This window comes from Cervus canadensis, chromosome 29 (assembly GCF_019320065.1).
Source record: "Cervus canadensis isolate Bull #8, Minnesota chromosome 29, ASM1932006v1, whole genome shotgun sequence".
Lineage (NCBI taxonomy): Eukaryota > Metazoa > Chordata > Mammalia > Artiodactyla > Cervidae > Cervus > Cervus canadensis.
The window spans coordinates 16,610,364-16,635,837 of NC_057414.1; the positions used below are offsets into that span (position 1 = coordinate 16,610,364).

General features: G+C 39.7%; 1 protein-coding gene across 1 annotated transcript in view; it reads left to right on the top strand.

Annotated features, from left to right (window-relative positions):
- Window positions 1–106: 106 nt before the first annotated feature.
- RSF1 (remodeling and spacing factor 1) overlaps window positions 107–25,474 on the top strand; it is a 150,383-nt gene continuing 125,015 nt past the window's right edge. Inside the window, exon 1 of the mRNA XM_043452642.1 lies at window positions 107–542. Coding sequence (XP_043308577.1) covers window positions 356–542 — 187 coding nt within the window. The 5' untranslated portion in view covers window positions 107–355. The remainder of the gene's footprint in view (window positions 543–25,474) is intronic.

Sequence of the window (25,474 nt, forward strand, 5' to 3'; positions counted from 1 at the left end):
TGCCCCCAAAAGTCCCGCCTCCCGAGCTTCCAGCCCCGCCTCCCTGCCCCGCAGCCCTTGTTTTCATTCCCCCTGTCACACGAGGCAGTGGCAAGCCCGAAGTGGGAGGAGCGGGAAGAGGGCGGAAAGTGAAAGGCACGGAGCGCCTCTCTTTCCTCCGTCTGACTGGGTTCTCGACTGCTCTGGGCCGCCGTTGTATTGTGGGATCGCGGCGCCGTGCCTGAGACGCCCGGATCCGCAGGGGCGCCCACTTGCTAGCGCCTCCTGTCGTCTGTAAGGTTGCCCTGCTGTTCCTCGGCACCCCAACTCCCCTCACCCCCCCATCGCCTCCTCCTCCTCTATCCTCCAGTTCAAAATGGCGGCGGCGGCGGCAGCGGCGGCGGCGATGGCTCCTCCGGGCTGCCCGGGTTCGTGTCCCAACTTCGCCGTAGTCTGCTCTTTCTTGGAGCGCTACGGGCCGCTGCTCGACCTGCCTGAGTTGCCGTTCCCGGAGCTCGAGCGGGTGCTGCAAGCTCCGCCGCCGGACGTCGGCAACGGAGAAGGTAAGCGAGGGGGCCCGAACGCCCGGCGGGAAGCGGCCCTGGCTTGCTCCTTCTCTCTGCTCCCCACAGACACCCCGGGCCTCCGCGGCTCTGTCCTCCCGCTGAGGCGCAGTTCCGCGCGGCCCGTCTCCTCCGCCCAGCCCCCGGGGGTCTCGGGCAGTGGGGAGGCGGGGCGGAGGCCCCGTAGGGCCAACTCCGCCCGGCGCCCAGCAGAGGTGGGGGCGTCGTGGTCTGGGTCTGGGCTGGGCGCGGGGGGTGGGGGGGGGTCATTGTGCTGGTCGGCCGCACCCGGGGCTACTACCCCGCGGTGGGGGCCGGGTCCCTCACCCCTTCTCCCTCTCGGTGGCGGAGGAAGGGGAGCGCAGGTTCCGGCCAGCTTTGCGCTTTTCTCCTCTACCCCTCCCTCGCTCCCTCCCCTCCTCCCACCATCCTCCCTACTATCTCGGGGGAGGCTGGGCTCGTCTTCTCTGGGCGCCCCTTTCTCTCCCTCCACCTGGGTGGGCGGGGGCCAGAGGACACTTCATCTCTCCCTCCCTCTAGTGGGAACTCCCCCGAGGGAGAGTCGGCTCCGGTCTCCTTTCCCTTCCCCTCCAGGGCCGCTTTAACCCCCAAAACTCCTTCCTATGAGTCGGGAGGTTTGCTGCTCCTTCATAGGAAGGGGGTCCTCTAACATTCTCACTTTGCGGGGGGTGGTGAAGTCGTTTTTGCTTCTCCGCTTTGGTGGGCAGAGGGTTAATTTCTCCTCCCCCATAGTTTTCCTCCTCCTCCCTGCCTCCCCCCCCCCCAAATAATAGAAAAGCATCTCTCCACTTTTCCAGTCCCTTCCCCCTTCATCCTGGCAGTAAGGCTTAGGGGAAGAAGAAGTCGCCCTCCCATTTGAAGGGTAGGGTGGGGTGTTTAGTATGTAGGATGGAGGAGGGGCTCAGACGGAGGGGGAAACAGTTGAAGAAGGTGCTTGTTGCTCATGTTTCTCTCTCTGGTGCCGCCGGTCTATTATTGGTGTTCGCAAGTGGTGCTCCTTCCACATAAGGCCACCGCGCGGGTGCAGGGCGCATGCTCTGCCCGGCCCCATTGAAACTTCCTGCTGCTGCTTGCTGCTGCTGGTTCTTTTCGCTGGAGCATCTCCGCGCCGCGCCTGCTGCCTTCAGCCCTCACTGAGCGCGTTCATTCACTCCCTGTTTATTCCCGATCTTTCCTCTCTTTTTCAGAGAAGGGTTTTTTGTTGTTGTTGTACTCTGAGCATAGCCTTTATCTGGGAACAGCCCGTGGCTGAAGAAGAAACGTTGTCCAAATAGGTCCTTTTTTCCCCTTTTTATGCGTATTAGGTGGCCACAGTGTGGACTGGGTATTGTGCAAAACAGATAGCTATTTCCTTTTCAAGAAATCAGGGTGTTTTCAATTCTCCATGGGAATGGAGTTTCTGTTAACAGAATACATTTACATTGCTAGGGAGAGCCCAAGTGTGAAGTTGTCCAAAATATTACCTAGAGAGTAAATTATGTTGTGGCTACCAAAGACTCACATGAATACAACAATTATGGTACAGGCAAATATCTCTCCTTACCTGCCCAAATCTCCTCCACCATTAAAAAGCTCCAGCCAGCAAAAGGTTACATTATATAAAGACTTCTTGCAAAATTTCTTAAAAAGTTAAACTCCCCAATATAGTAGTTACAATTTGATGGTTATCAAATTGTATTTACATTTTTTATGGAAATAGTCATTTTGAAGGGTGTATGCCTTGTAAGTTACTTTTAGGATATCTTGGGAAATGATGGTAATGTACCTATAAGAAAAATGTGGGAATTTGAGGAAAGGGATTGCTGGTAACTTGTTTTTGGAATATATGATATTTCAACCAAGTTGAAATGCAGGCATAAATTTTATGTCATGGCACTGTATTTTGGGTGGTATATAAGATTGCTTGACTCTCCATTCCTTATAAGTGTTTTGGCCTCTGCATTTGGCTTTTGTTAGAAACAAGAAAAAAAATATCAGGGTCAGTCTAATACTTCATGTTACTTTCTAGCTAGTATTGAATAGTGGGTGACTAGCTAAGTTAAAAATGAGAAATAATGCATGCCAAGAGAATATACCAGTGGGTTCAGCCACGCATTATTGTTGGTAAAGTTTCAACTATGATAATAGATTTTGTCATCAGTTGATCTAAGAATAATAATCAGTGTCACACAGTTCAAGATACTTGGCAAATGAAGTCTCTGCAGGTGAAATGCTGTGCAGAGAGGAGACTTTCAGGCCTTTAGTGATGGTTAACCTACTTGTAATAATTGATAATACTGCTCCAACTAAGAATGTTTGGACAGTCTTGGAGAAGGAGTTGTGGTGTACTAGAAAGAGTTAAAAGACATTGGATATAGTTGAACTAAATGTTTTGCTGATTATCTCAGGACAGCTGAATCAGCCTCTTGAATAGTGTAATATTAATATGTAGTTTGTGGGGCAAATTACTTAATTTCTGTGGACCTTGGTTTCTTGAGGAAATAAAAGTTAGTATCTGAGGATCAAATGAAATGTTTCAAAAGTCATTTCATAAACCAAGTACTTATATATATATATATATATATATATTTTTTTTTTTTTTTCCCCTACTACACACCGTTGGTATTCTGTTTCCCTTACCAGGGATTGAACCTGGGCACTGTAGTCAAAGTGCCAAGTTCTAACCACTGAACCCCAGGGAATTCCTGAAATACTTTGGTGTTACAAATTTTATTAAAGGTATTTATGAGGTAAAAGACACAAAAGTGCAGTTGGACTGAAAATGGTAATTTTTAGCATGTGGTGAGAAAGGACTTTACGCACAGTATAATGTTGAGCTTTTGTGCTCTTGGGAGATAGTCTTTGTTGTAATCAAAGGAGTTTTGCGCTGTATACATTTTAATATTCTTAAAAGGCAGTTCTTAGTGCTGTTGAAAGAATCCTGTTGTATAAAACTTGGTTTTTCCTGGTGTGATTATACCTTAAAAAGTTTGTAAAATATACTCTTCTGAGTTGCCAGTTAAATATTTTTCACCTAGTCATTTATTGTGGTAGGTATATCAACACCATAACATCTTTGGAGAAGACCATTTCTCTATATTGTTCTTGTTTAGGCACTTTATGACCTTTCCCTTAAGTTTTTGTTTATAAGTCTTATTTTGACATTATGGCTTCAACTTAGAATGCTTCCTTTATCCCCTACAGTGTCAATTATTAATTTTTATTTTAGTTAAAAAATATTTATTTATTTGGCACACTGGGCCTTAGTTGTGGCATGTAGAATCTTCACTCTTCATTGTGGCATGACGGATTTTTAGTGGCATTTGGGATCTAATTCCCTGACCAGGGATCGAACCCAGGCCCCTTACATTAGGAGTGCAGAGTTTCAGCCACTGGACCACCAGGGAAGTCCCAAATTTGGTTTTATAAACTACTTTTTTAGTCTTAAGCATATAATAATAGCTACCACTTACTGAGCATTTACTGTGTGCAAACATCTCCTTATTCCTTATAGCTACACTCTGAGGTTGGTACTGTTATTCCCATTTGGCAAGTATAGAAACTAAGGTTCAGAAGGTTGATTCAGCTGTTCAGTGCCCAAGCTTATATAGTTTTCGCTAGAATCTTATTTAGATTTCATAGTGATATTAGTTAGAATAGGAAAAGGGTGTGCCAACTGACACTGTAGCCCTCCCAGTTCTCCGTCTAATGTAGCCCTCACAGTTCGGTGCTCTGTATGGACTTCACCAGCGTCCTCTTGATGAGTGGTGGTTGATCCGGAGGTATGAATATGAATAAAAGTTGACATTGGCTTTGTGGAATTACCAACATCCTAGGCTCCCCAGTATATTCCCTCTTCTCCAGAGGACTTTCTTCTTCAAGAGGAAAATATACTTTTCCATCCTTTAAAGGTAGTCTTAGTATGGGTACTGATTGAGAAGTTATATTTATCTATTAACAGTATTCTTGCCTGGAGAATCCTGTGGATGGAGGAGCCTGGTGGGCTGCCATCCATGGGGTCACACAGAGTCGGACACGGCTGAAGCGACTTAGCATGCATGCAGTAACAGTCTACTGAGCTGTGTATGTATATGGTTGACTGGGTTATTGTAAAGTACTAAATAAGTTGAATAATTAGGTTTTTGGTTTGGTGGGGTTTTTAAATTTTAATTTTTAGAGCAATTTTAGGTTTGATTTGTGTTTTGAGTTTTTTTTAAATGATTTGAAATTGGAACTCTTATGGTCAAAATGTCAAGTATTTATAAAAGGATATACTTTTTTGTTTTAACTAGAGTTGTGACTGTAACTTAATATGTTCTCTTCTGTTAGTGATAACTGAATTGTGTGACAGTAGTTTTTAGGTTCATTCATAAATTAGAAAGATGACTTTACTGTAACTGGAGTCACCATCTGTTACTTTGAGCAAAAGATCTTACCAGGTACATGTGCCAGGAGTTGCATGGATCCACAGTGGTAGACTGTTGGTGGTAGCATTGCTGGAACCAGAGCCTTATTTGGTTGAAATGTCCAGTTTCAGTTCTTCTACCTTTGAAAGAAGAGATGTTCTTTATTATTAGAGGGAAAGAGAGAGAAGTATTTCTTCTTCATCATTTTTGGTATATCACAGAGTTGTGGTAATCAAAAGTTATAGAGGATGGAGAGAGGTTGTTGGTCTTCTCCCAGAACTGGAGGTACTAGGGACAGAAGGAATTTTCTGGCTAAATTGGGCCTGTTAATGAAAACTGACTTTCTTGTTGTTTTAATTACTAAGAAGTTTGCCTTGAAATTTATCTGTGTTTTTAAATTCTCAGTAAGGAAGACAGGCATTTATTAGCTACTTCTTTTGCTTATATGTGTAGTGAATATTTGCTATATTTTAATTACAGTAATCATTATGGTGATTATTTATTTTGAAAAATACCCTCTTTTTTTTTGGCCACTCGGCTTGTGGGATTTTAGTTTGCAGACCAGGGTTTGAACCCAAGTACTTGCCGATGAGAGCATAGAGTCCTAACCACTGGACTAGGGAATTCCCTATGGTGATTATTTAAAGAAAAAAATGAAACCTTTCCTTTTTAAAAACTTTATTTATTTTATTTTTGGCTGCACTAGGTTTTTGTTGCTGGGTGTGGGCTTCCTCTAGTTGTAGTGTGCCGGGTCTGCTGATGCGCGGGCTTCTCTTGCGGAGCACAGGCTGTAGGTGTAGCAGGCTTCAGTCACTGGGTGTGTGGGCTCAGCGGTTGCAGCTCATGGGCTCTAGAGTGCCAGCTCAGCGGTTAGGGTGCAGGAGCCCAGCTGCTCCACAGCATGGGAAGTCCTCCTGGACCAGGGATCGAACCCATGTCCTCTGCGTTGGCAGATGGGCTCCCAACCACTGGACCATCAGGGAAGTCCTGTACCCTTCTTTTAAGGATTTTCTAGTCTAGTAAGAGCAAAACTGAGATTGAGTTACTATCACCATTCAAAGACTTACTTTTTTTCTGTGGGATTTTATCAACTGAAGTTAGTCTATGAATTCTAGTCTATAAGTTAATGGACTGAAATTATCTCTGATAACTTTATGGTGAGATGTACAGCCTCATACAGTGTGGAAAAGTTGGAACAATTCAGACCCAACGTACATGTTAACATGAATCATGTATTCAAGAAAGATATTTATGTGTGTTCCTGGATTTAAAATTTCTTTGGCTCTATCCTTGATGGTTATAGTCATAATTTTTTTTTTTTTTCTAGTAGTCTTAATTTGCTGTGTCTGAGTATGTTTCATTTTATTTTTGTTTTCTGTTTTTACTTTTGTGGCAGATCCCGTTACAAAGGGTATCAATGTGTTTTCTACTTTTAATTTTAGAATTTTTGAAATATCTATTGCTTGAGAGAATAATCTGGAGCCTCATTAAAAAAAAAGGATTATAGATTCTTTCAGCAATTGTCAATTGATTGTGTACTGTGTGCTAGATGCACTGTACACAAGTGATACATTAATGAGCAAAATAGATAAGATCCTTGCCCTTATGGAGCTCACAGTTTAGCAGCAAAGATAGACAATGAAGTAATGATTTTTTTTTAAGTTATTGTATGGGCAAGTAAGTATACTGTATATGCTGAAATGATTCATATTTTTCATGAACTTTGTTATATAATTTGCTTAGCTTTGTATCTATCCTATCTCTGCTTTTTTTTTTTTTCTTCTGTATTTGTACAATTTTATCTTAATAATTTTCTGGATGGTGTGATTAATAGGTTTTTATTTTTCTTTGTGTTTTGTATTTTTCCACATTTTACTTTCAGTACTAATTATGTATGTCTTCAGTAATCAAAAAAAAAATATTTAAAAGTAGTCTTATACCAGAAGTGAAATGGATGAAAGTAGTCAAAAGGTATAAAATTCCAGTTATAAAATAAATCATGGAGATATAATGTATAAGATGGTAACTATAGTTAATAATACTGTTTTATATGTTTGTAACTTGCTAAGAGAGTACATCTCAAAAGTTCTCACTGCAGGAAAAAAATTTATAACAATGTGGTGATATATGTTAACTTTTGCTCATTGCACAATATATATAAATATTGAATCATGTTGTACACCTGAAACTAATATAATGTATGTCAATCATGGGCTTCACTGAATGGTTCAGAGGTAAAGAATCCACCTGCAATGCAGGAGCCGCAGGTTCGATCCCTGGGTCCGATCCCTGGGTCAAGAAGATCCCCTGAAGAAGGAAATGGAAACCCACTTCAGTATTCTTGCCTGGGAAATCCCATGGACAGAGGGGTCTGCATGCTATATGTATTCCATGGGGTCACAAAAGAGCCAGACACAACTTAGCAACTAAACAACATGTCAATTATATCTCCAGAAAAAAAAAAAGAATTAAGAAAATTAGTCTTATAAGAGGCTTTATCAAAGAAAAAATCAAGTTGCTGCTTTATTTATTTTTAATTTTGAATTATCTCTCACCATGAATATTACCATCATCCACCCAAGTCTCCCAAGTCTGAAGGTATGAAAGGTTGTTTGGTTGTTTCACATCTTTAATGCCTTTTCTTCATCATCCTATCTGAGTTGAATATTCTTCTCCCTTTCCTTTCCTGCTCACTGTACTCCTGCCCATCATTAATCTGATCTTTAAGGACCAAATATACATGTGAAGTTTATTCTGCTTCCTCTGTCTCTCAAGTTAACCATTTCCAGCTTTCTACTCCACATGTACACTGTGTTCACAACACCTTCTGCACATGGTCTAGCCTGTGAGACTCTTAAGTTTCTTGAGGGCAGGGGTAGTGTTTATGAGATGAATGGTTTTTTCTAAGTTTATTATAAGACCATGTTGTGTTCTAAAACTAAATCTTGTTTAAAGTAAACTTTTAAATAAGCATTTACCCACCGTATGAGAGGGGGCTTCCCTGGTAGCTCAGTTGGTAAAGAATCTGCCTGCAGTGCAGGAGACCTGGGTTGGGAAGATCCCCTGGAGAAGGGAAAGGCTACCCACTCCAGTATTCTGGCCTGGAGAATTCCATGGACTGTATTGTCCATGGGGTCGCAAGGAGTTGGACACGACTGAGTGAGTACGAGAATGACACTCTTTCCATTGATAGTTGGAAAGTGAATGCCATGTTGGTTAATGATAGCACTTGAGTTAACCAGATTCTGTGTCCCACTTAATTAGATGTAGTATTTAAAATGAATGCATACAATTGGAAGTTAAAGCCTAGTCTGTGATAGTCCAATGCAGGAGCGGGCCAGTTCAGTTCAGTTGCTCAGTCATGTCCAGTGCTTTGCGACCCCGTAGACTGCAGCACGCCAGGCCTCTCTGTCCATCACCAACTCCCGGAGCTTACTCAAAACTCATGTCCATTGAGTCAGTGATGCCATCCAACCATCTCATCCTCTGTCATCCCCTCCTCCTCCCACCTTCAATCATTCCCAGCATCAGGGTATTTTCCAGTGAGTCAGTTCTTCGCATCAGGTGGCCAAAGTATTGGAGTTTCAGCTTCAGCATCAGTCCTTCCAATAAATATTCAGGACTAATTTCCTTTAGGATGGACTGGTTGGATGTCCTTGCTGTCCAAGGTACCCTCATAAGTCTTCTCCAACACCACGGTTCAAAAGCATCAATTCGGCCCTCAGCTTTCTTTGTATTCCAACTGTCACATCCATACATGACTACTGAAGAAACCAAAGCTTTGACTAGACAGACCTTTGTTGGCAAAGTAATGTCTTTGCTTTTGAATGTGCTGTCTAGGTTGGTGATAACTTTTCTTCCAAGGAATAAGCGTCTTTTAATTTCATGGCTGCAGTCACCATCTGCAGTGATTCCGGAGCCCCCCAAAATCAAGTCTGTTACTTTTTCCATTGTTTCCCCATCTATTTGCCATGAAGTGATGGGACTGGATGCCATGATCTTAGTTTTCTGAATGTTGAGTTTTAAGCCAGCTTTTTCACTTTCCTCTTTCACTTTCATCAAGAGGCTCTTTAGTTCTTGTTCACTTTCTGCCATAAGGGTGGTGTCATCTGCATATCTGAGGTTACTGATATTTCTCCCGGTATATCTTGATTCCAGCTTGTGCTTCATCCAGTCCAGCGTTTCTCATGATGTACTCTGCATATAAGTTAAATAAGCAGGGTGACAATATACAGCCTTGATATACTCCTTTCCCTGTTTGGAACCAGTCTGTTGTTGCATGTCCAGTTCTAACTGTTGCTTCTTGACCTGCATACAGGTTTCTCAAGAGGCAGGTCAGGTGGTCAGGTATTCCCATCTCTTTAACAGTTTTCCGCAGTTTATTGTGATCCACACAGTCAAAAGGCTTTGGCATAGTCAATAAAGCAGAAATAGATGTTGTTCTGGAACTCTCTTGATTTTTTGATGATCCAGCGGGTGTTAGCAATTGATCTCTGGTTCCTTTGCCTTTTCTAAATCCAGCTTGAACATCTGGAAGTTCACGGTTCACGTACTGTTGAAGCCTGGCTTGGAGAATTTTGAGTATTACTTTGCTAGCATGTGAGATGCGTGCAATTGCGTGGTCGTTTGAGCATTCTTTAGCATTGTCTTTCTTTGGGATTGGAATGAAAACTGACCTTTTCCAGGCCAATTGGCTGTTTTTGTAAATGAAGTATTATTGGTTAATGGCCATGCTAATTTGTTTACATACTGTTAATAGTAACTTTCACACTAAAGTGTCAGAGGTGATTGATAGTGACAAAAATGTGTAGTCTACAAAACCTAAAGTATTTCCTGTCTGGCCCTTTACAGGAAAAAAAACAGTTGTGAATGAAGGTAACTCTCAGACAATTTTCTTTGTGTTTGAGAACACTTTTAAAACCAGAATAATACTAATTAAGTGTGTAGAGTGTCTTGTGAATGAAAAATAAAAGCAGTAGTTTCCTCAATATTTATCTAATTTTACACACACCTTTTTTATTGCTCTTCTCTCTTAGGTTAGGTGAATCTAAAAACTTTTCTGGAGAATTCCCTGATAGTCCAGTGGCTAAGACTCCACTCTCCCAATGCAGTGGGTCGTGGTCAGGAAACTAGATTCCCACACGTCACAACTAAGAGTTTGCATGCTGCAACTAAAAACCCTGTGTGCCGCAACTAAGATCGGGGACAGCCAAATAAATATTAAAAGCTTTTCTGTTAACAGGTTGATGAAGACATTACACTGAATTAAATTCTTTCACCCAAGGATAGCCATGGCTTCCTCGATCTAATTATCCTAAGGCAAGGCTGGGACACGGGCCAAGTGACATACTGATGGCAGTGAGGCTTGAATTGTTATAATATTGCTGTTAACACTGGCTTCGTGTGTACTGATTTAAGATCTGATTTGTTATAATAGCCAGGACATGGAAGCAACCTAAATGTCCATCAGTAGATGAATGGATAAGAAAGCTGTGGTACATATACATAATGGAATATTACTCAGCCATTAAAAAGAATACGTTTGAATCAGTTCTAAAGAGGTGGATGAAACTGGAGCCTATTATACAGAGTGAAGTAAGCCAGAACGAAGAACACCAATACTAACGCATATATATGGAATTTAGAAAGAAGGTAGTGATAACCCTGTATGTGAGCCAGCAAAAGAGACAGAGATGTGTTGAACAGTCTTTTGGACTCTGTGGGAGAGGGCGAGGGCAGGATGATGTGGGAGAATGGCATTGAAACATGTAAATTATCATATGTGAAATGAATCACCAGCCCAGGTTTGATGCATGAGACAGGGTGCTTGGGGCTGGTGCACTGGGATGACCCAGAGGGATGGGATGGGGAGGGAGGTGGGAGTGGGGTTCAGGATGGGGAACACATGTACACTCATGGCAGATTCAAGTCAATGTATGGCAAAACCTATACAATATTGTAAAATAAAATAAATAAATTATTTAATTTAAAAAAAAAAAAGATCTGATTTGGAGGTAGAGACCCAGATCTTCTTGGTGAGGATAAACTTGGGTGAACAAAGATGCCATGTTCTTAAATGGGAAAGTATGTATTGACTGAAGGTAGAACTTAAAAGATTTACTTAGGTTACCTAGGGCACAGAGGGTTGGGGAGAACATACTGGAAAATAGCCTTCTTACTAGTGGGTGATTTTATGTGTCTTGAGAATCAGTATTTTACAGGGAAATTAACAGAGTATTGGTTGTAAAACTTTGGCATTTGAAATTCTGGATGTATCAGGAAATTTACTTTGATACTTTTCCTGATCCTTTTGTCTCAAGTGTCCTCACAGTTGGTTCTGCAAATAAATATGTACCATTTCCTCATTGTTTAAATGTTAGAAGTCTTTTAGGAAAAAAAAATTAGATAGAATGAATTATTCCAAATTGTAATCTGCTTTTTTGTGTTTGGAGTTTTGGTATATAGCAAGATTGTAACACATTGAAGAACTTTGTCTAATCAGAAATATAATGGAGCTTAATTTATACTCCCATGAAAGTCTTACCAAGCTTTACTTTATTAGAATCATAAAAGAAACATCTCCAGTAATACTATCTTGGGCTGGCTTGTGAATCCAGACATTCTATAATATTCCTCAATTTAGAGAATTTTTGTTCTATAAATTTTGACTGTAATCAACTGGTTTGTCCTTGTCTTGCTTTCTGCCTGATGACCCTTTCATTTTGTAACCTATCTTCTTTTCTTACATTTATCTGATTTGATTCACCATGATATCTATGTCTCATCCTTTTTCTTTCCTATTTTCCCATATTTTGGACCTCCCTTTCAACCTTAATTATATTCTTCATTCCTGCCTTTTATAGAAACAAGCTTAAATTATTAAAAGAAAAAAAGAAGACAAAAGGGGCTTTGGAGTATGCATCTTTACCATAATTTTATAGGTAAAGTGTCTTTAGTAATAATGTTATAGTTATTAAAACTTATTATTGAATCAGGCTTTCTGCCAAGATTATTTAATCCTTATAACAACTCTGTATTGCTGTTATATTGCTACTTTTGCATTATGGATAAAGCAACTGAGTCTTAAAGAGTGGTTACTTTACCACTTGCTTGAAGCGGTAACTTGCCTGAAGTCACACAGTATTAAGGAGTTGGAGAAAAATTTGGTACAGAATTTTATGGTACAAAAGATAGTTTATGATGTCCTGGGAATTTAAAAATGGGTAAATCCGGCTTCAAAGCCCTGGTTATTGAAAACTGTACTGTCCTCTCAAGTAGGATCTTAGGATTGTAATGTGATCTTCAGTATCATGGTTGTGGTGTGAGCGTTCACACTTAGGCTTCTGAGTCAGATTATAGCAATGGTTTTCTACTCATTTATACTTTTTTATTTTGGAAAGTTCCAATTTATTAGTGTGAACATTATTATAAAATTTGTATTTTAATGAGTTACTGAAATAAATTGAAAGTTAAAAAATACAAATTCATAGATAACAATTGCTTGTCCTGAACATGAATTTATTTCCTGAACATCTATTTATCATTGTTTAAGACAATGAAATAGCCTTAGAGATACATCTGACCTTTGAGCAACATGAGCTTGAATTATGTGGGTCCACTTACATGGGGATTTTTTTTTCAGTAGTAAATACTACCGTACCGCGTGATGCAGGACTGGTTTGAATCTGTGGATGGAGAACTGCAGATACGGAGGAGTCGTGGATATGGAGCATGCATGTACGTTCTCAGTCCTGTCTGACTCTGTGTGACCCTGTGGACCATAGCCCACCAGGCTCCTCAGTCCATGGGGTTCTCCAGGCAAGAACACTGGAGCGGGTTGCCATTTCCTTCTCCAGGGATCTTCCTGACCCAGGGCTCGAACCTGCATCTCTTGTGTCTCTTGCCTTGGCAGGTGGATTCTATACCACTGTGCCACCTGAGAAACTCTGCGAATATGGAGAGATCATTATAATTTATATTCAGATTTTTAACTGTGGAGGGTCAGTGCCCCTAACCCCCATATTATTTAAGGGTCAACTCTTAATTCTCTTCTTGGATCTTTTAAAATTAAGATTCCATCTCCTGTAGCTGTAAGCATGTCATCAAAAGCCTTCTGGGTGGATTCCCCTACTGTTACAACTTCCATTTACCCTAAATAAAGAAGTGGTCTTATTTTTTTCCTTCTATCTCAGTGGTATATTACAATTAGGTGATTTAATTAACTATTTCTGGCTGCTTATTAGAATCATCTGGGGAATTATTTTGAAAAATACTGATGCCTGGACATTACCACATGCCAGTAAAATTAGTCTCTGAGTATTGGGGTTCTAGCATCAATGATTCTTTTTTCTTTTCTTTCTTGTTTTGGCTGTACATGTGTCTTAGTTCCCCAACTAGGGATTGAACCAGGCCCTTGGCAGTGAACGCCCGGAGTCATAACCACAGAACTGCCAGGGAAATCCCGTAGTCTAATATGTAATAAAGGAATGTCTGTCCTCACCTATTTGTCTTGGTACTTTTCTTCAAATTTTGTCTTAAATTCTATATTGCCTCTCTTGCTGTCTTTTGGTTACTACTTCTCACAGAATACATACTTTTTCATTCTTTTAACCTCCTTGTGTCTTTGACTGTACAGGATGTCTCTTGTAGACAGCGTGTATTTGTATCATGTTTTCATGGTCATGTTTTTGTGAATCTAGAAATGCAAACAGTTACATATATAACTGCCCTAAGGGAGGAGGTACTTTGATAATATAAAAGTGCAAATACCTTAATTTTCCAGAGATATCATAGCATCACCATAATTATGAAAATTTGGATGATTGAATAGGAGATGGAAAAGCATTCCAGATAGTAAACAGCATGGGAAGAGGCATGAAAGTGTGAAGTAATATGGTATATCTAGGAAACTTTAGGCATTAGCTTTCCAAAAGATTAGTGGCTGAGGAACTTCCAACCATGTGAGAAAATCACATTGGGAAATGAGTTATAAGCTTCTTACAAGTATTTTTTTTTTCTTTAAAGTAAAAAAAAAAGTGTATGAAATAAAGGCAAGATGTCAGTGACTTAGTATCCATAAAGAATTAATTTTGCTCTATTCACTTTGTTCTAACATTATTCACTTATTTCTAACTTAACACTTAGCATATAGTAGATGCTCAAATGTTGGTTGAATGAATAGATGTCATGTATGTCAAGTAGGTAATGATGACTGTTTGATGTACTTTTAGTTTTTCTTTTTCTTTGCTTGCTAGAGATTTGTCATAGTGTAACTCTCCTTTTCATTTTGGGTATTGCTTATATGGATAGATACACTTGACTCTTGAGTGACATACAGGGGATTAGGGATGCCCACCCTCAATGTGGTGGAAAGTCCACATGTAACTTCACAGCTGACCAGCTGTCTCTATATGGAATTCCATGTTGGCGAATTCAACCAATCACATATCATTAAACCATCTGTAGATGGTATAGTAATGTGGTGAAAGAAATATGTTGTGTAGGTGGACTCATGCAGTTCAAAGCCCTGTTGTTCCAGGGTCCATTATACTGCTGAATCCCCTTCTATCCACTTGTTTCCATTCTTCCTTTTTTTTCCTTTTTCTTTCTTCCTCTCTTCCTCCATTCCTTCCTCTCTCCCTGCTTCCTTCCTTCCTTCCACATTTCCCCCAGGTCCTCTCCATCTTGGGTATTATTATTATTATTTATTAATTAATTTATTTTTTATTTTTTGCTTGTAGGAGTTTAGTTCTCCAAGCAAGGACTGAGCCTGGGCCCTTGGCAGTGAGAGCACAGAGTCCCTGGACCTCCAGGGAAGTCCCTATCTTCGGTTTTATAATAGTACTTTAGAAGCCTGAGATGGAAAATCTTTGTGTAATCTCTCAGTTCTTTTCTTTAGGATATATGATTGTACAAGATTGTAAGTGCATGGTGAAGCTTGTATTAACCTCTGTCTTCTAAGCTTATTAATGTTTATAGGAATCTTCAGAGTATAGTTCAGAAATCCATATTTCTTTTTTTCTGAAGACATCTCAGGGAAAAGTCATCTCTCTTCTGCTATTTACTTAAAAAATTTTTTTAGTCCTATTTCTCGGAATCATTTTATATCATCTCCACCAGGGGTAACTCGAAATTCTTACTTGTAAAACTACAATTTTTTGAGTTGTTGAAAGGCAGTGTGGAAAGGCAGTGTGGAGGCTTGAGAGTAGGAAAATCAGCTAGAGAATCTTACTTACTTACTTACTTATTTATTTATTTATTTATTTATGCATGCATGCATGCATGCAGTGGCTGTGGGGAGTGAGAAGAAAGGCCAGATAATAGATTTGATTATAGATTTGATTATAGATTTGCACATAGATTTGATAAGGATTTAATGATCAGATTATTGTGAAGGATCTTCGAGTAAAAAGACCTTTTGGTTGTGTGCGCCTCTTTGAGATCCCTTTGAGCCTGTAGCCTACTGGGCTCCCCCGTCCATGGAATTTTCCAGGCAAGAGTATTGGAATGGGTTGCCATTTCCTTCTCCAGGGGATCTTCCTGACCTGGGGATTGAACCCAGGTCTCTTGCATGGCAAGCAGATGCTTTACCCTCTGAGCCACCAAAAGAAAGGGAAACCCAAAAAGATCTTTTGTATGACTAAATGTTTAGTATGATTCCTAGGTTTCTGAGTGGGTAATTGATAGTTTCATTATTGAGGAAATGGCCAAAAAAGCCAACAGTTTATGTGGGGATGGTGTGATTCCCTATTTAAATAAATTCAGACTTCGTATGTGAGCACTATTTGAAGAACTAGCCATGTTAATTTTATAGCTTACTAAAAGCTTGTTCTGGAATAAACAGATTATGGCAGTATAACTTACTTTATAGCTCTTTTTTGTGATATATTTAAGTTGCTGTATGTATGTTAAATATACATTTAGCATTTTGTTAAGGACATTTTTATAGAATGCCTTATTTATGTACTTACAATAATTAAAATTAGCTTTATTAAACTGGCTTGGCATTGATGCCCAATTGTATTCTCTTTTAAGTAAAGCTTTCTTTAACTGAGTCTGTCATTTCCATTTGCAAAAAAGTTTTGTTGTAATATTAGCGATTAATGTGTTCTGCTGAGTAAAGATTTGTTAGTTGTTAGACAGTTTTCTTCTCCCCTCCCCACAAATAAGCAGATGGAACTTCAAATAAATTGAAATGCTGTTCTAAATAAATAGATATATTAAATATGTAGTGTGGGTTGAGTCCATTATATAGATGAGAAGTACTTAAATAAATGTGTCCTTTATGTTTATAGTTGATGAGTCATTCTTGATTAATCTTGAAAGATTCTTTAACAGAAATTTTAAGTTGAATTCCATTTTAGGAGTGATCTTTCTTCAACTCTTACACATGCTGTTAGACACCATGTGGTAATTCAAACCTGCATTATTACTTGAGTCTGGTCTCACACCGTTTAGTTAGTGAAGGATGACACTATCATCTTGAAAGACAAAATGTTACCCCTTGAAGAAATTATGAATACTTCTTAAGCTAGAATTACAATAATGTAAATAATTGTATCTAAAGGAAATTGATGTTGAGAGTTTTTTTTCCATTCTCTCTACGGTTGATACTTGAACAGAGTAACTTGCTTTAATAACTCAAGCAATGTAAAAATCTTAACAGGCTTCCTCCCTGACCATGCCTTTCAGTCCCACAACCAACCTGCCGTGTTTTAATTACCTGGGATTTTAGGTCCGTATTGTCATTCATTTATTTATGTTTCTCAACAATTATTTAGACTGTATGTTTTAGTAGTTGATTTACTCACCACTGTTTTTGATTCCCACATTTTTCCTCTTACATTCATTCTTTTGTTGTAGTATATTCTTTTCAAACAGGATTTCTGAGAGGTGAACTTGAGTTCTTGCATGTCTGAAAATATTTTTATTTTGTCCTCTGTTCTTACTGGTAATTTAAATTGAATACAGTATTCAAATAATTTCCCCCCAGAACTCTTTTTATCTTTTAGCATCCACTGTTACTGATGAGATATCTGCCAGTTTGATTCTTGTTCCTTTGTGAGTTTCTTTTTCTTCTTGAAAGTTTTTTATAATTTTTTTCTTAATCCTCAGAGCTCTAAAATTTTTTAGGATGTGCTTTTTTCTTTCCTTGCTTTTAAAAAAAAAATTATTTAGGTTGGTGCAAAATATTACACTTTTACACCATTAATTTTAAATCATTAAAACTAGGCTCAAACACATTTTTATTAATCAAAGTAGGAGCTGTTACAATCAACACATTTTTGCCGATGAGAAATAAGTTTGTTTATTCCTGTAGTGTAAAAATCCGTGCTTTGGGATTTGATGAACTCTTGGATAGTATTTTCTGCCTCCTCCTGGTTGTGGAAACGTTTTTCCCTGCAAAAAGTTGTTAAGGTGCTTGAAGAAGTGGTAGTCAGTTGACGAGAGGTCAGGTGAATATGGCAGATAAGGCAAAAAACTTCATAGCCCAGTTCGTTCAACTTTGGAAGGGTTGGGTTGTGCCATGTGCAGTTGGACACTGTCGTGGAAAAGAATTGGGCCCATACTGTTGACCAGTGCCGGCTGCAGACAGTACAGTTTTTGGTGCCATCTCATTGATTTGCTGAGCGTTCTCAAGTGTAATGGTTTCTTTGGGATTCAGAAAGCTGTTCCAGATCAGTCTTGCAGTAGACCACCAGGCAGTGACCATGACCCTTTTTTGGTGCAAGTTTGGCTTTGGAAAGTGCTTTGGAGCTTCTTCTTGATCCAGCCACTGAGTTGGTCATCACCTGTTGTCATATACAATCTACTTTTTATTGCACGTCACAGTCTGATCGAGACGTGGTTCATCATTGTTGCATAGAAGAAGAGAAGATGACACCTCACAACGACAATATTTTTGATTTGTGGTCAACTCACGAGGCACCCCCTTACCGAGCTTTTTCACCTTTCCAGTTCGCTTCAAATGCCAAATGACCATATGGTCTATTTTGAGTTCTTTGACAACTTCTCACGTAGTTGCAAGAGGATCAGCTTCAATGATTGCTCTCTGTTGGTCGTTGTCAACTTCCAGTGGCCGGCCACTGCGCTCCTCATCTTCAAGACTCTTGTCTGTTTTGCAGAATTTCTTGAACCACCACTGCACTGTGTGTTTGTTAGCAGTTCCCAGGCCAGATGTGTTGTTTATGTTGTGAGTTGTCTCCGCTGCTTTATGAGCCATTTTGAACTTGAATTAAAAAAAATCTTTAGAATTTACTTTTTGTCTAACATCATTTCTGTAGTCTAAAATAAATATAAATAATAAGTCATTAGCAAAAATACATAAAATGAGAAGTGCACATTAAAATGATGTACACCATAACCACATTTATTTAAAAATGTATTTTTTTTTAAGAAGAATATATTTCGATATTATACAGCTAAGTTCAACAATGCACAAATTACTACAGTTAACTTTTGCACAAGGCAGTATTTATATGGTTGCACCGGGTCTTTATTGGGGCACACTGAATCTTCAGTCTTTGTCATGGCAAATGAAATCTTTAGTTGTGGCATGCGGAATCGTTAGTTGTGGCATGTGGGAGTTTTTCAGTTATGGCTTGCGAATTCTTAGTTGTGATATGTGGGCTCTAGTTCCCTGACTAGGGATTGAACACAGGGCCCCCTGCATTGAGAACACCGATTGTTAGCCACTGGACCACCAGGGAAGTCTCAGTTTTTAAAGATTCTTTGTACATGATCCTGTTGTTTGTAAATGAAGACAGTCTTACGTCTTTGTTTTCTATCTGCATATGTTTGATTTCTTTCTCTTCCCAGAACTACATGAAGAGTCATGAATATAAGTGGTAGTTAAGGATGTTCTTGGCCTGAGATCATCCTGATCTTAGGGGGAAAGCATTTAGTTTTTCACCATTGAGTATGTTGATAACAGATTTTTCACTATGCCCTTTCTCAGGTTGAGGAAGTTCCCTTCTATTTCCAGATTATCAGAAGTGGGTGTTGGATCTTTTTTTTTTTTTTTAATATTTATTTGTATTTAGTTTTTGGTGTGTCGGGTCTTAGTTGTACCATGTGGGATCTTTATGCCAGTATGCAGGATCTTTGGTTGTGATGTGCAGGCTCTGGAGTACATGGACTCAGCAGTTGCAGCATGTATGATCTTAGTTCCCCAACCAGGAATTGAACCACTGGACCATGAGGGAAATCCCATCTTTTCCCCATCTATATGCCATAAAGTGATGGGACCGGACGCCATGATCTTAGTTTTTTGAATGTTGAGTTTTAAGCCAACTTTTTCTCTCTCCTCTTTTATCAATTACCCTTTTATATATTTGCTAAAATTGTGTTAAGAAACTTTGCATCTATGTTCATGAGGGATATTAGTCTGTGGTTTTCTTTCATTATGTGTTTTTCTGATTTCGATATCAAGATAAAACTAGCCTCATGGGAGGAATTGGAAAGTATTTCCTGCTTTTCAGTTTTCTGAAATTATTTGCATAGAGTTGGTATTCTTTAAAACTGTGGCTCAATTTACCAATTAAACTATCTAGGTTTGTTCTTTATGGGAAGGCTTTAAACTACAGATTTCATTTCTTTAATAGATATGGGACTATTCATGTTATCTGTGTCTGTTTGGATGAGCTTTGGTAATTTGTTTCTTTCAAGGAATTTTTCCACTTCACTGAAGTTACAAAATTTATCAGCATGCATTTGCTCATAGTATTATATTCTTACCTTTTTCATGTCTGTCATACACCTCATTCCTGATATTGTTAATTTGTGTCCTTCTCCCTCCTGCCTCAGTCTGGATAGAGTTTATCAGTCATTTTAGTTTTTCTCAAAGAACCAGCTTTTGGTTTCATTGATTTCTGCTACTTACTGTTTCTTTTCCTCTGCTTGTTCTGTGTTACATTTGTGTTCTCTCACCTCCCACCTTTTTAAAGTAGGGCTTTTATTTTTTTTCTCTCATGTTATGTAACTTTCGCTTATACAGCTTTATAATTGAAAGCATTATAGTTTAACATCTGTGTGCACTACAGAGTATCAAATCTATTTACCGTCTGTTACCATACACTCACAGTGGGGAAATAGCAACTAGCCTGGCAGGCTACAGCCCTTGGGATCTCAAAGAGTCAGACATGACTGAGTGTACACACAGACACACAGACACACACACACACACACACACACACACACCACCCCCCATGCAGTTGACCCCCTTCAGCCCTTGGGATCTCAAAGAGTCAGACATGACTGAGTGTACACACACACACACACACACACACCACCCCCCATGCAGTTGACCCCCTTCAGACATGACTGAGTGTACACACACACACACACACATTGGGATCTCAAAGAGTCAGACATGACTGAGTGTACACACACACACACACACACACACACACACCATGCAGTTGACCCCTTGGGATCTCAAAGAGTCAGACATGACTGAGTGTACACACACACACACACACACACACACCATGCAGTTGACCCCCTTCACCTATTTTGCCTACCCCCCCGAATGACACACACACACACACACACACACACACCCACCATGCAGTTGACCCCCTTCACCTATTTTGCCCACCCCCCCGAATGACCTTTCCCACTGGTAACCACTATTCTGCTCTCTCTCTCTGTGTTTGTTTTTGTTTTATTTTGTTTGTTGGATTTTATTTTGTTTCAGATTTCATATATGAGTAAAATCATACAGTATTTGTCTTTGACTAACTTCACTTAGCATAATGCCCTCAGAGTCCATTCTTGTCACAGATGGCAAGATTTCCTTTTTTATGGCAGTGAACATAGGGATGTATCTTTTTTGGGGGGGCGGGGAAATATATCTTTTTGAATCAGTGTTTCCATGTCCTTTAAAAAATACCCAGGAGTAGGGTAGCTGGGTCATATAGTGTTCTATTCTTAATTTTTTGAGGAAATCCATACTATTTTCTATACTGGCTGCACCAATTTACATTAAATTTTTTTTGTTTTCATTTTCTGCTCTGTCTGGGTGAATTCCATCGTTTTTCTTCTTACTTACTGATTCATTTTTCTACCTCATCCAGTCTGCTGTTGAACCTCTAACATTTCATTATTATTATTGGTTCAATTATAACATTTTATAAAAATTTTGTTTGGTAGTTTCTTATATTTTCTCTCTTTGTTGAGGTTCTCACTTGTTCATACCTTCTTCCAAGTTCAGTGAGTACCTTTATGAATATTACTTTGGACTCTTCATTGGATAGATTGCTTACCTTTATTTTGTTTAGTTCTTCTTCTGAGTTTTATCTTGTCTTGTGATTGGAACAGACTCCTCTGTCTCCTCATTTTGCCTGATTCTCTCTGCTTGTGTGTATATTAGGTAAATCAGCTACCTCTCCCAGTCTTGAAGGAGTGGCCTCATGCAGGAGACGCCTTATGGTGCTCAGAAGTGCAGTCCTGCCGGCCCTCAGATGCTGGTGCTCTGGGTACCCGCGTGGGGGCTGCTTGCGCCCTCCTGCGGTGTCAGGGTCGAGCTGCTGCTGTGCCGCGCGGTGGGTGGCAGTGGTCCTGAGAATGACTGTGGGGTCTGGCTGCCAGGAGCTGGTAGGAGGGGTTTCCATCTGGCTGGCTTTCAGGCTTGGAGGAGGCACAAGAGGAATGGGGCTCTTGGTGGGCCATGCCCACTGATGTTAACAGGTAAGATCAGTGGTCTCAAACTTTTTGGTTAAAAAAAAAAAAAAAAAAATTTTTTTTTGGTACCAGGGACTGGTTTCATGGAAGACAGTTTTTCCATGGAATGGAGTAGAGTGGGGGAAAGGGGGTGGAGGGTGGGGGGTGGTGGAGGTGGTGGTGGTTCACGGGATAAGGTGAGCAGTGGGGAGCTGCAGGTGAGGCTTCTCACGCTGGCCTGCTGCTCACCTCCCTCTGTGCAGCCAGGCTCCTAAAGCCACAGACCAGTACTGGTCCTTGGCCTGGGGATTGAGGGCCCCCGGTTTAGATGGAGATTTCCAAAATGGCTTCCGCCAGCATCTTCGTCCCTAGGAAGCATCCCGAGTGGTTCCTCTCAGATAGATGCTTCAAAATTAGTAAGTAGATCCCCTTCCCCTCTGGCCCGGGTATTTTCAGGCTTGTGTTTATGCACTGGTTTTTCAGTTGACACAGTCTGTGTGCAGTCCCCTTAGGAGCAGCTTTTTTTGGTTGTTCGTTGCCATTCTGTCGTTTTCGTGGACATATTCCTTGTTTCCTGTTGTTGTTTTTTTTTTTAAATTTTATTTATTTATTGACTGTGCTGGGTCTTCATTGCTGTGTGTGGGCTTTCTCTGGTTGCAGTGAGCTGGGACGACTCTTCATCTCTGGTTCATCGGCTTCTCATTGCAGTGGCTTCTCCTTGCAAAGCCTGTGCTCTAGGCATGCGGGCTTCAGTGGGCTCAGTAGTTGTGGCTTACAGACTTGGTTGCTCCTCAGCATGTGGGATCTTCCCAGACCAGGAATCAAATCCATGTCCCCTTCTTTGGCAAACTGGACGCCTAGGGGGGTCTTTCTTGTTGGTTTTTAAAGCCAGGTGTTTGGGGGGCTCCTCTACTCAAAATCTGAGGGTTGGCATGCCCAATGTGAAACTTAAATCCCTTGCTCTTCAGGGAAAATAGCCATACCTTTGTGATCCTTCCCAGTTGTGGATTGTGGGCGAGGTGTGGTTTTTCCTTTGGAGTATCTCTGTTTCATCTACCCGTGTCACTGCTGTCCTTTTATCCTTTGTTATGGAGATTCTCTCATCTAGTTTTCAGTTTTCTTTCAGAGGGAATTATTGTATTTAGTTGTGGATTTGTTGTTTCATGGGAGGTGAGTTCAGGATCTTTCTGCATCGTCAAATGGAACCTGACCTCCTTCATTTGCTGTGTTTTAAAAATTTTAGTTGAGGTATAGTTGACATACAATATTAGTTTTGGGTGTGCAGCATAGTGATTAGATAATTAGATATTAATTCCATTTTGAGATGATCACTGTGATAAGCCTAGTTACCATCTGTCATCATTTAAAGTTCTTACAATATTGCCTGTGTTCTGTATTCTGAATGTTACATCCCCATGACATTTGTTTTATCACTAGAAGTTTGTGCCTTTTGATTTTATTTGGCTGCACTGGGTCTTAGTTGTGGTATGCGGGATCTTCTGGTTGCAGCTTGCAAACTCTCAGTTGCGGCATGTGGGATCTGGCTCCCTGACCAGGCACCTGCATTGGGAGTGCAGAGTCCTAGCCACTGGACTATTAGGGAAGTCCCTACTGTATTTTTAACGTCAGATGCTGTAGTTTTCCTCTCTGAAATTTTTATTTATGTCTTTTTAAAGAAATATTGTCCATGTTTTCATTTAACACATTCAGTCATTGCTGTAGCTTCTTGAACCAATGTATTGTAGTAACTTATATAAAACCTATTCGTGTCCCTGTCTATTCATTCTATTCTTTGAGTCACTTCTAAGTCAGATTTAATTGTTCTTTTCTTCTCATGATAGGTTTAATTTTCTGCTTTCGTTTTTGTGTCTGGTAATTTTTGATTTGATACTAGACATTGTTAATTTTAACTAAGCTAGATGCTAGATATTTTTGTACACTTGTTAATATAATAGTCTTATTAAACTCTGGACATGATTCAGTTACTTTGAAACTGTTTATTTAATATCTTTCTTCTAAGCTTTTTTAGGAGGACAGGATATGTGTTTATTGCAGAATTTATTTTCTTCTGATGCAAGACTCATTTTTCTGTAGTAAAATAGTAAATATGTTAGGCCTTGTGAGCTATTCCATCTTTCTTGCAGCTACCTTTCCCTTCTGTTATAGTTTGCAAGCACTGTACTCCATAGGGAGTATTTAAAAGAATGAGGATATTGTGAGATTTATTCTTGACACTGTAATTTGAATTTCATCTAGCTTTCAATTGTCATGAAATATTACCACATGACTTTTTTTTTTTTTTAAATATATATATATTTATTTATTTGACTGCATGAGGTCTTAGTTACAGAGACTTAGTTACAGCACATGGGATCTTGTTCCCTGACCAGGATATGAACCCGGGCCCCCTGCATTGGAAGCAGAGAGTCTTAGCCACTGAACCACCAGGGAAGTCCCCGACTTTTTTTTTTTTTTTAAGTTTTTTTTAATAATGTAAAAACTATCCTGAGTTCTTGGGCTATACAGAAGCAGGTGGACCAGATTGATCCATGGGATATAATTTACTGACCTCTTCTCTAACCAATCCTCTTTGAAATATGACCTTTTTCTATTTTGGCTACTGGGGACATATAAGACTTGTATGGGTGCTGGGCACATTATTTCCTCTAGTCCTTTTAGTGATTCTTTCCCTCACCTTGGGTAGTTTCCTCACATATATACACTGATCAGTACTTTGCTGAAGACTCAGAAAGGGCTGTTTGCAGATTTCCAGAGTGGTCTCTCTACCTCTCACCTCTTTGATCACTACTCCATGAGTGCTAATTCCTATCTCCAGTTTGCCTTTTGACTCCCAGCCTCACCTCTTTAACAGGGAAATTGCCAGGTTTTGACCGGGTCCTCTCTCTTTGCCCCAGAAGTAACTGGGATGATTGCAGTGTTCATTGTCTTTGTTTCCAGTCTTTTATGTATCACTGTTCACTGTCTTTTCTCACCTCTTGTGTGATGTCTTGAGTGCTGCTGTTTTATATATTCTGTTCTGTTATTTGGTTGTTTCAGGTAAATACAATTTCTGCTGCTCCATGTTAATTGGAAACACAAGCCTATTATTTTTCCTCCCTCTCTGGTTTTTTTGTTTGTTTGTTTTTTACTGTCATTTTAAGGGATTTGTGGAGAAGGGACAGCCCACTCTCTTGGTGCAATGTACCTCCATTATTTTGAGAATTAAAATATTGGGACCTTTCATTTCCCAAGTGTGCATATAGTGCCTATTGCATGTTAACCCATTTTCTGGGTCTTACGAATAAAATTTTAAAGGAACTTCCATTATAGGCAGTCTCCAAAATTAAATAGTGAACATAGTGTCTATCCATGAAATAAGGGATTTGTGAAGAAGGGACAGCCCACTCTCTTGTTGTAATGTACCTCCATTATGGATTCCTTATGGATTGACTGGCTTGAGTGAATCATAACCAAAGGTCCACAAATTATTTATTTTTAAATGCCAATTTTAGATTTAAATAAATGCATAGCTACTTGTCCAAATGCCAGATAGGCTAAAAATGATATTGTATCTTTGCTTTTTCTTTCTTTTTATGGTTTTATTCTCATTTGTTTCTTTTTTAAAAAGATTATTGGCATATAGTTGATTTACAATGTTGTGTTGGTTTCAGGTATGTAGCACAGTGAATCAGTTCTCAGGGGAGTTTTTTGTCGTTGTTGTTGTTTTTTAAAGACTTTTTACCCTTATAGGCTATTACAGAGTACTGAGTAGAGTTCCCTATGCTATTCGGTGTTTCATTATTTTTTGGTGTTTTTTAAAAATTCAGTTGTTTGTATCATTGTTTCTGTATGAAATATTCTCAA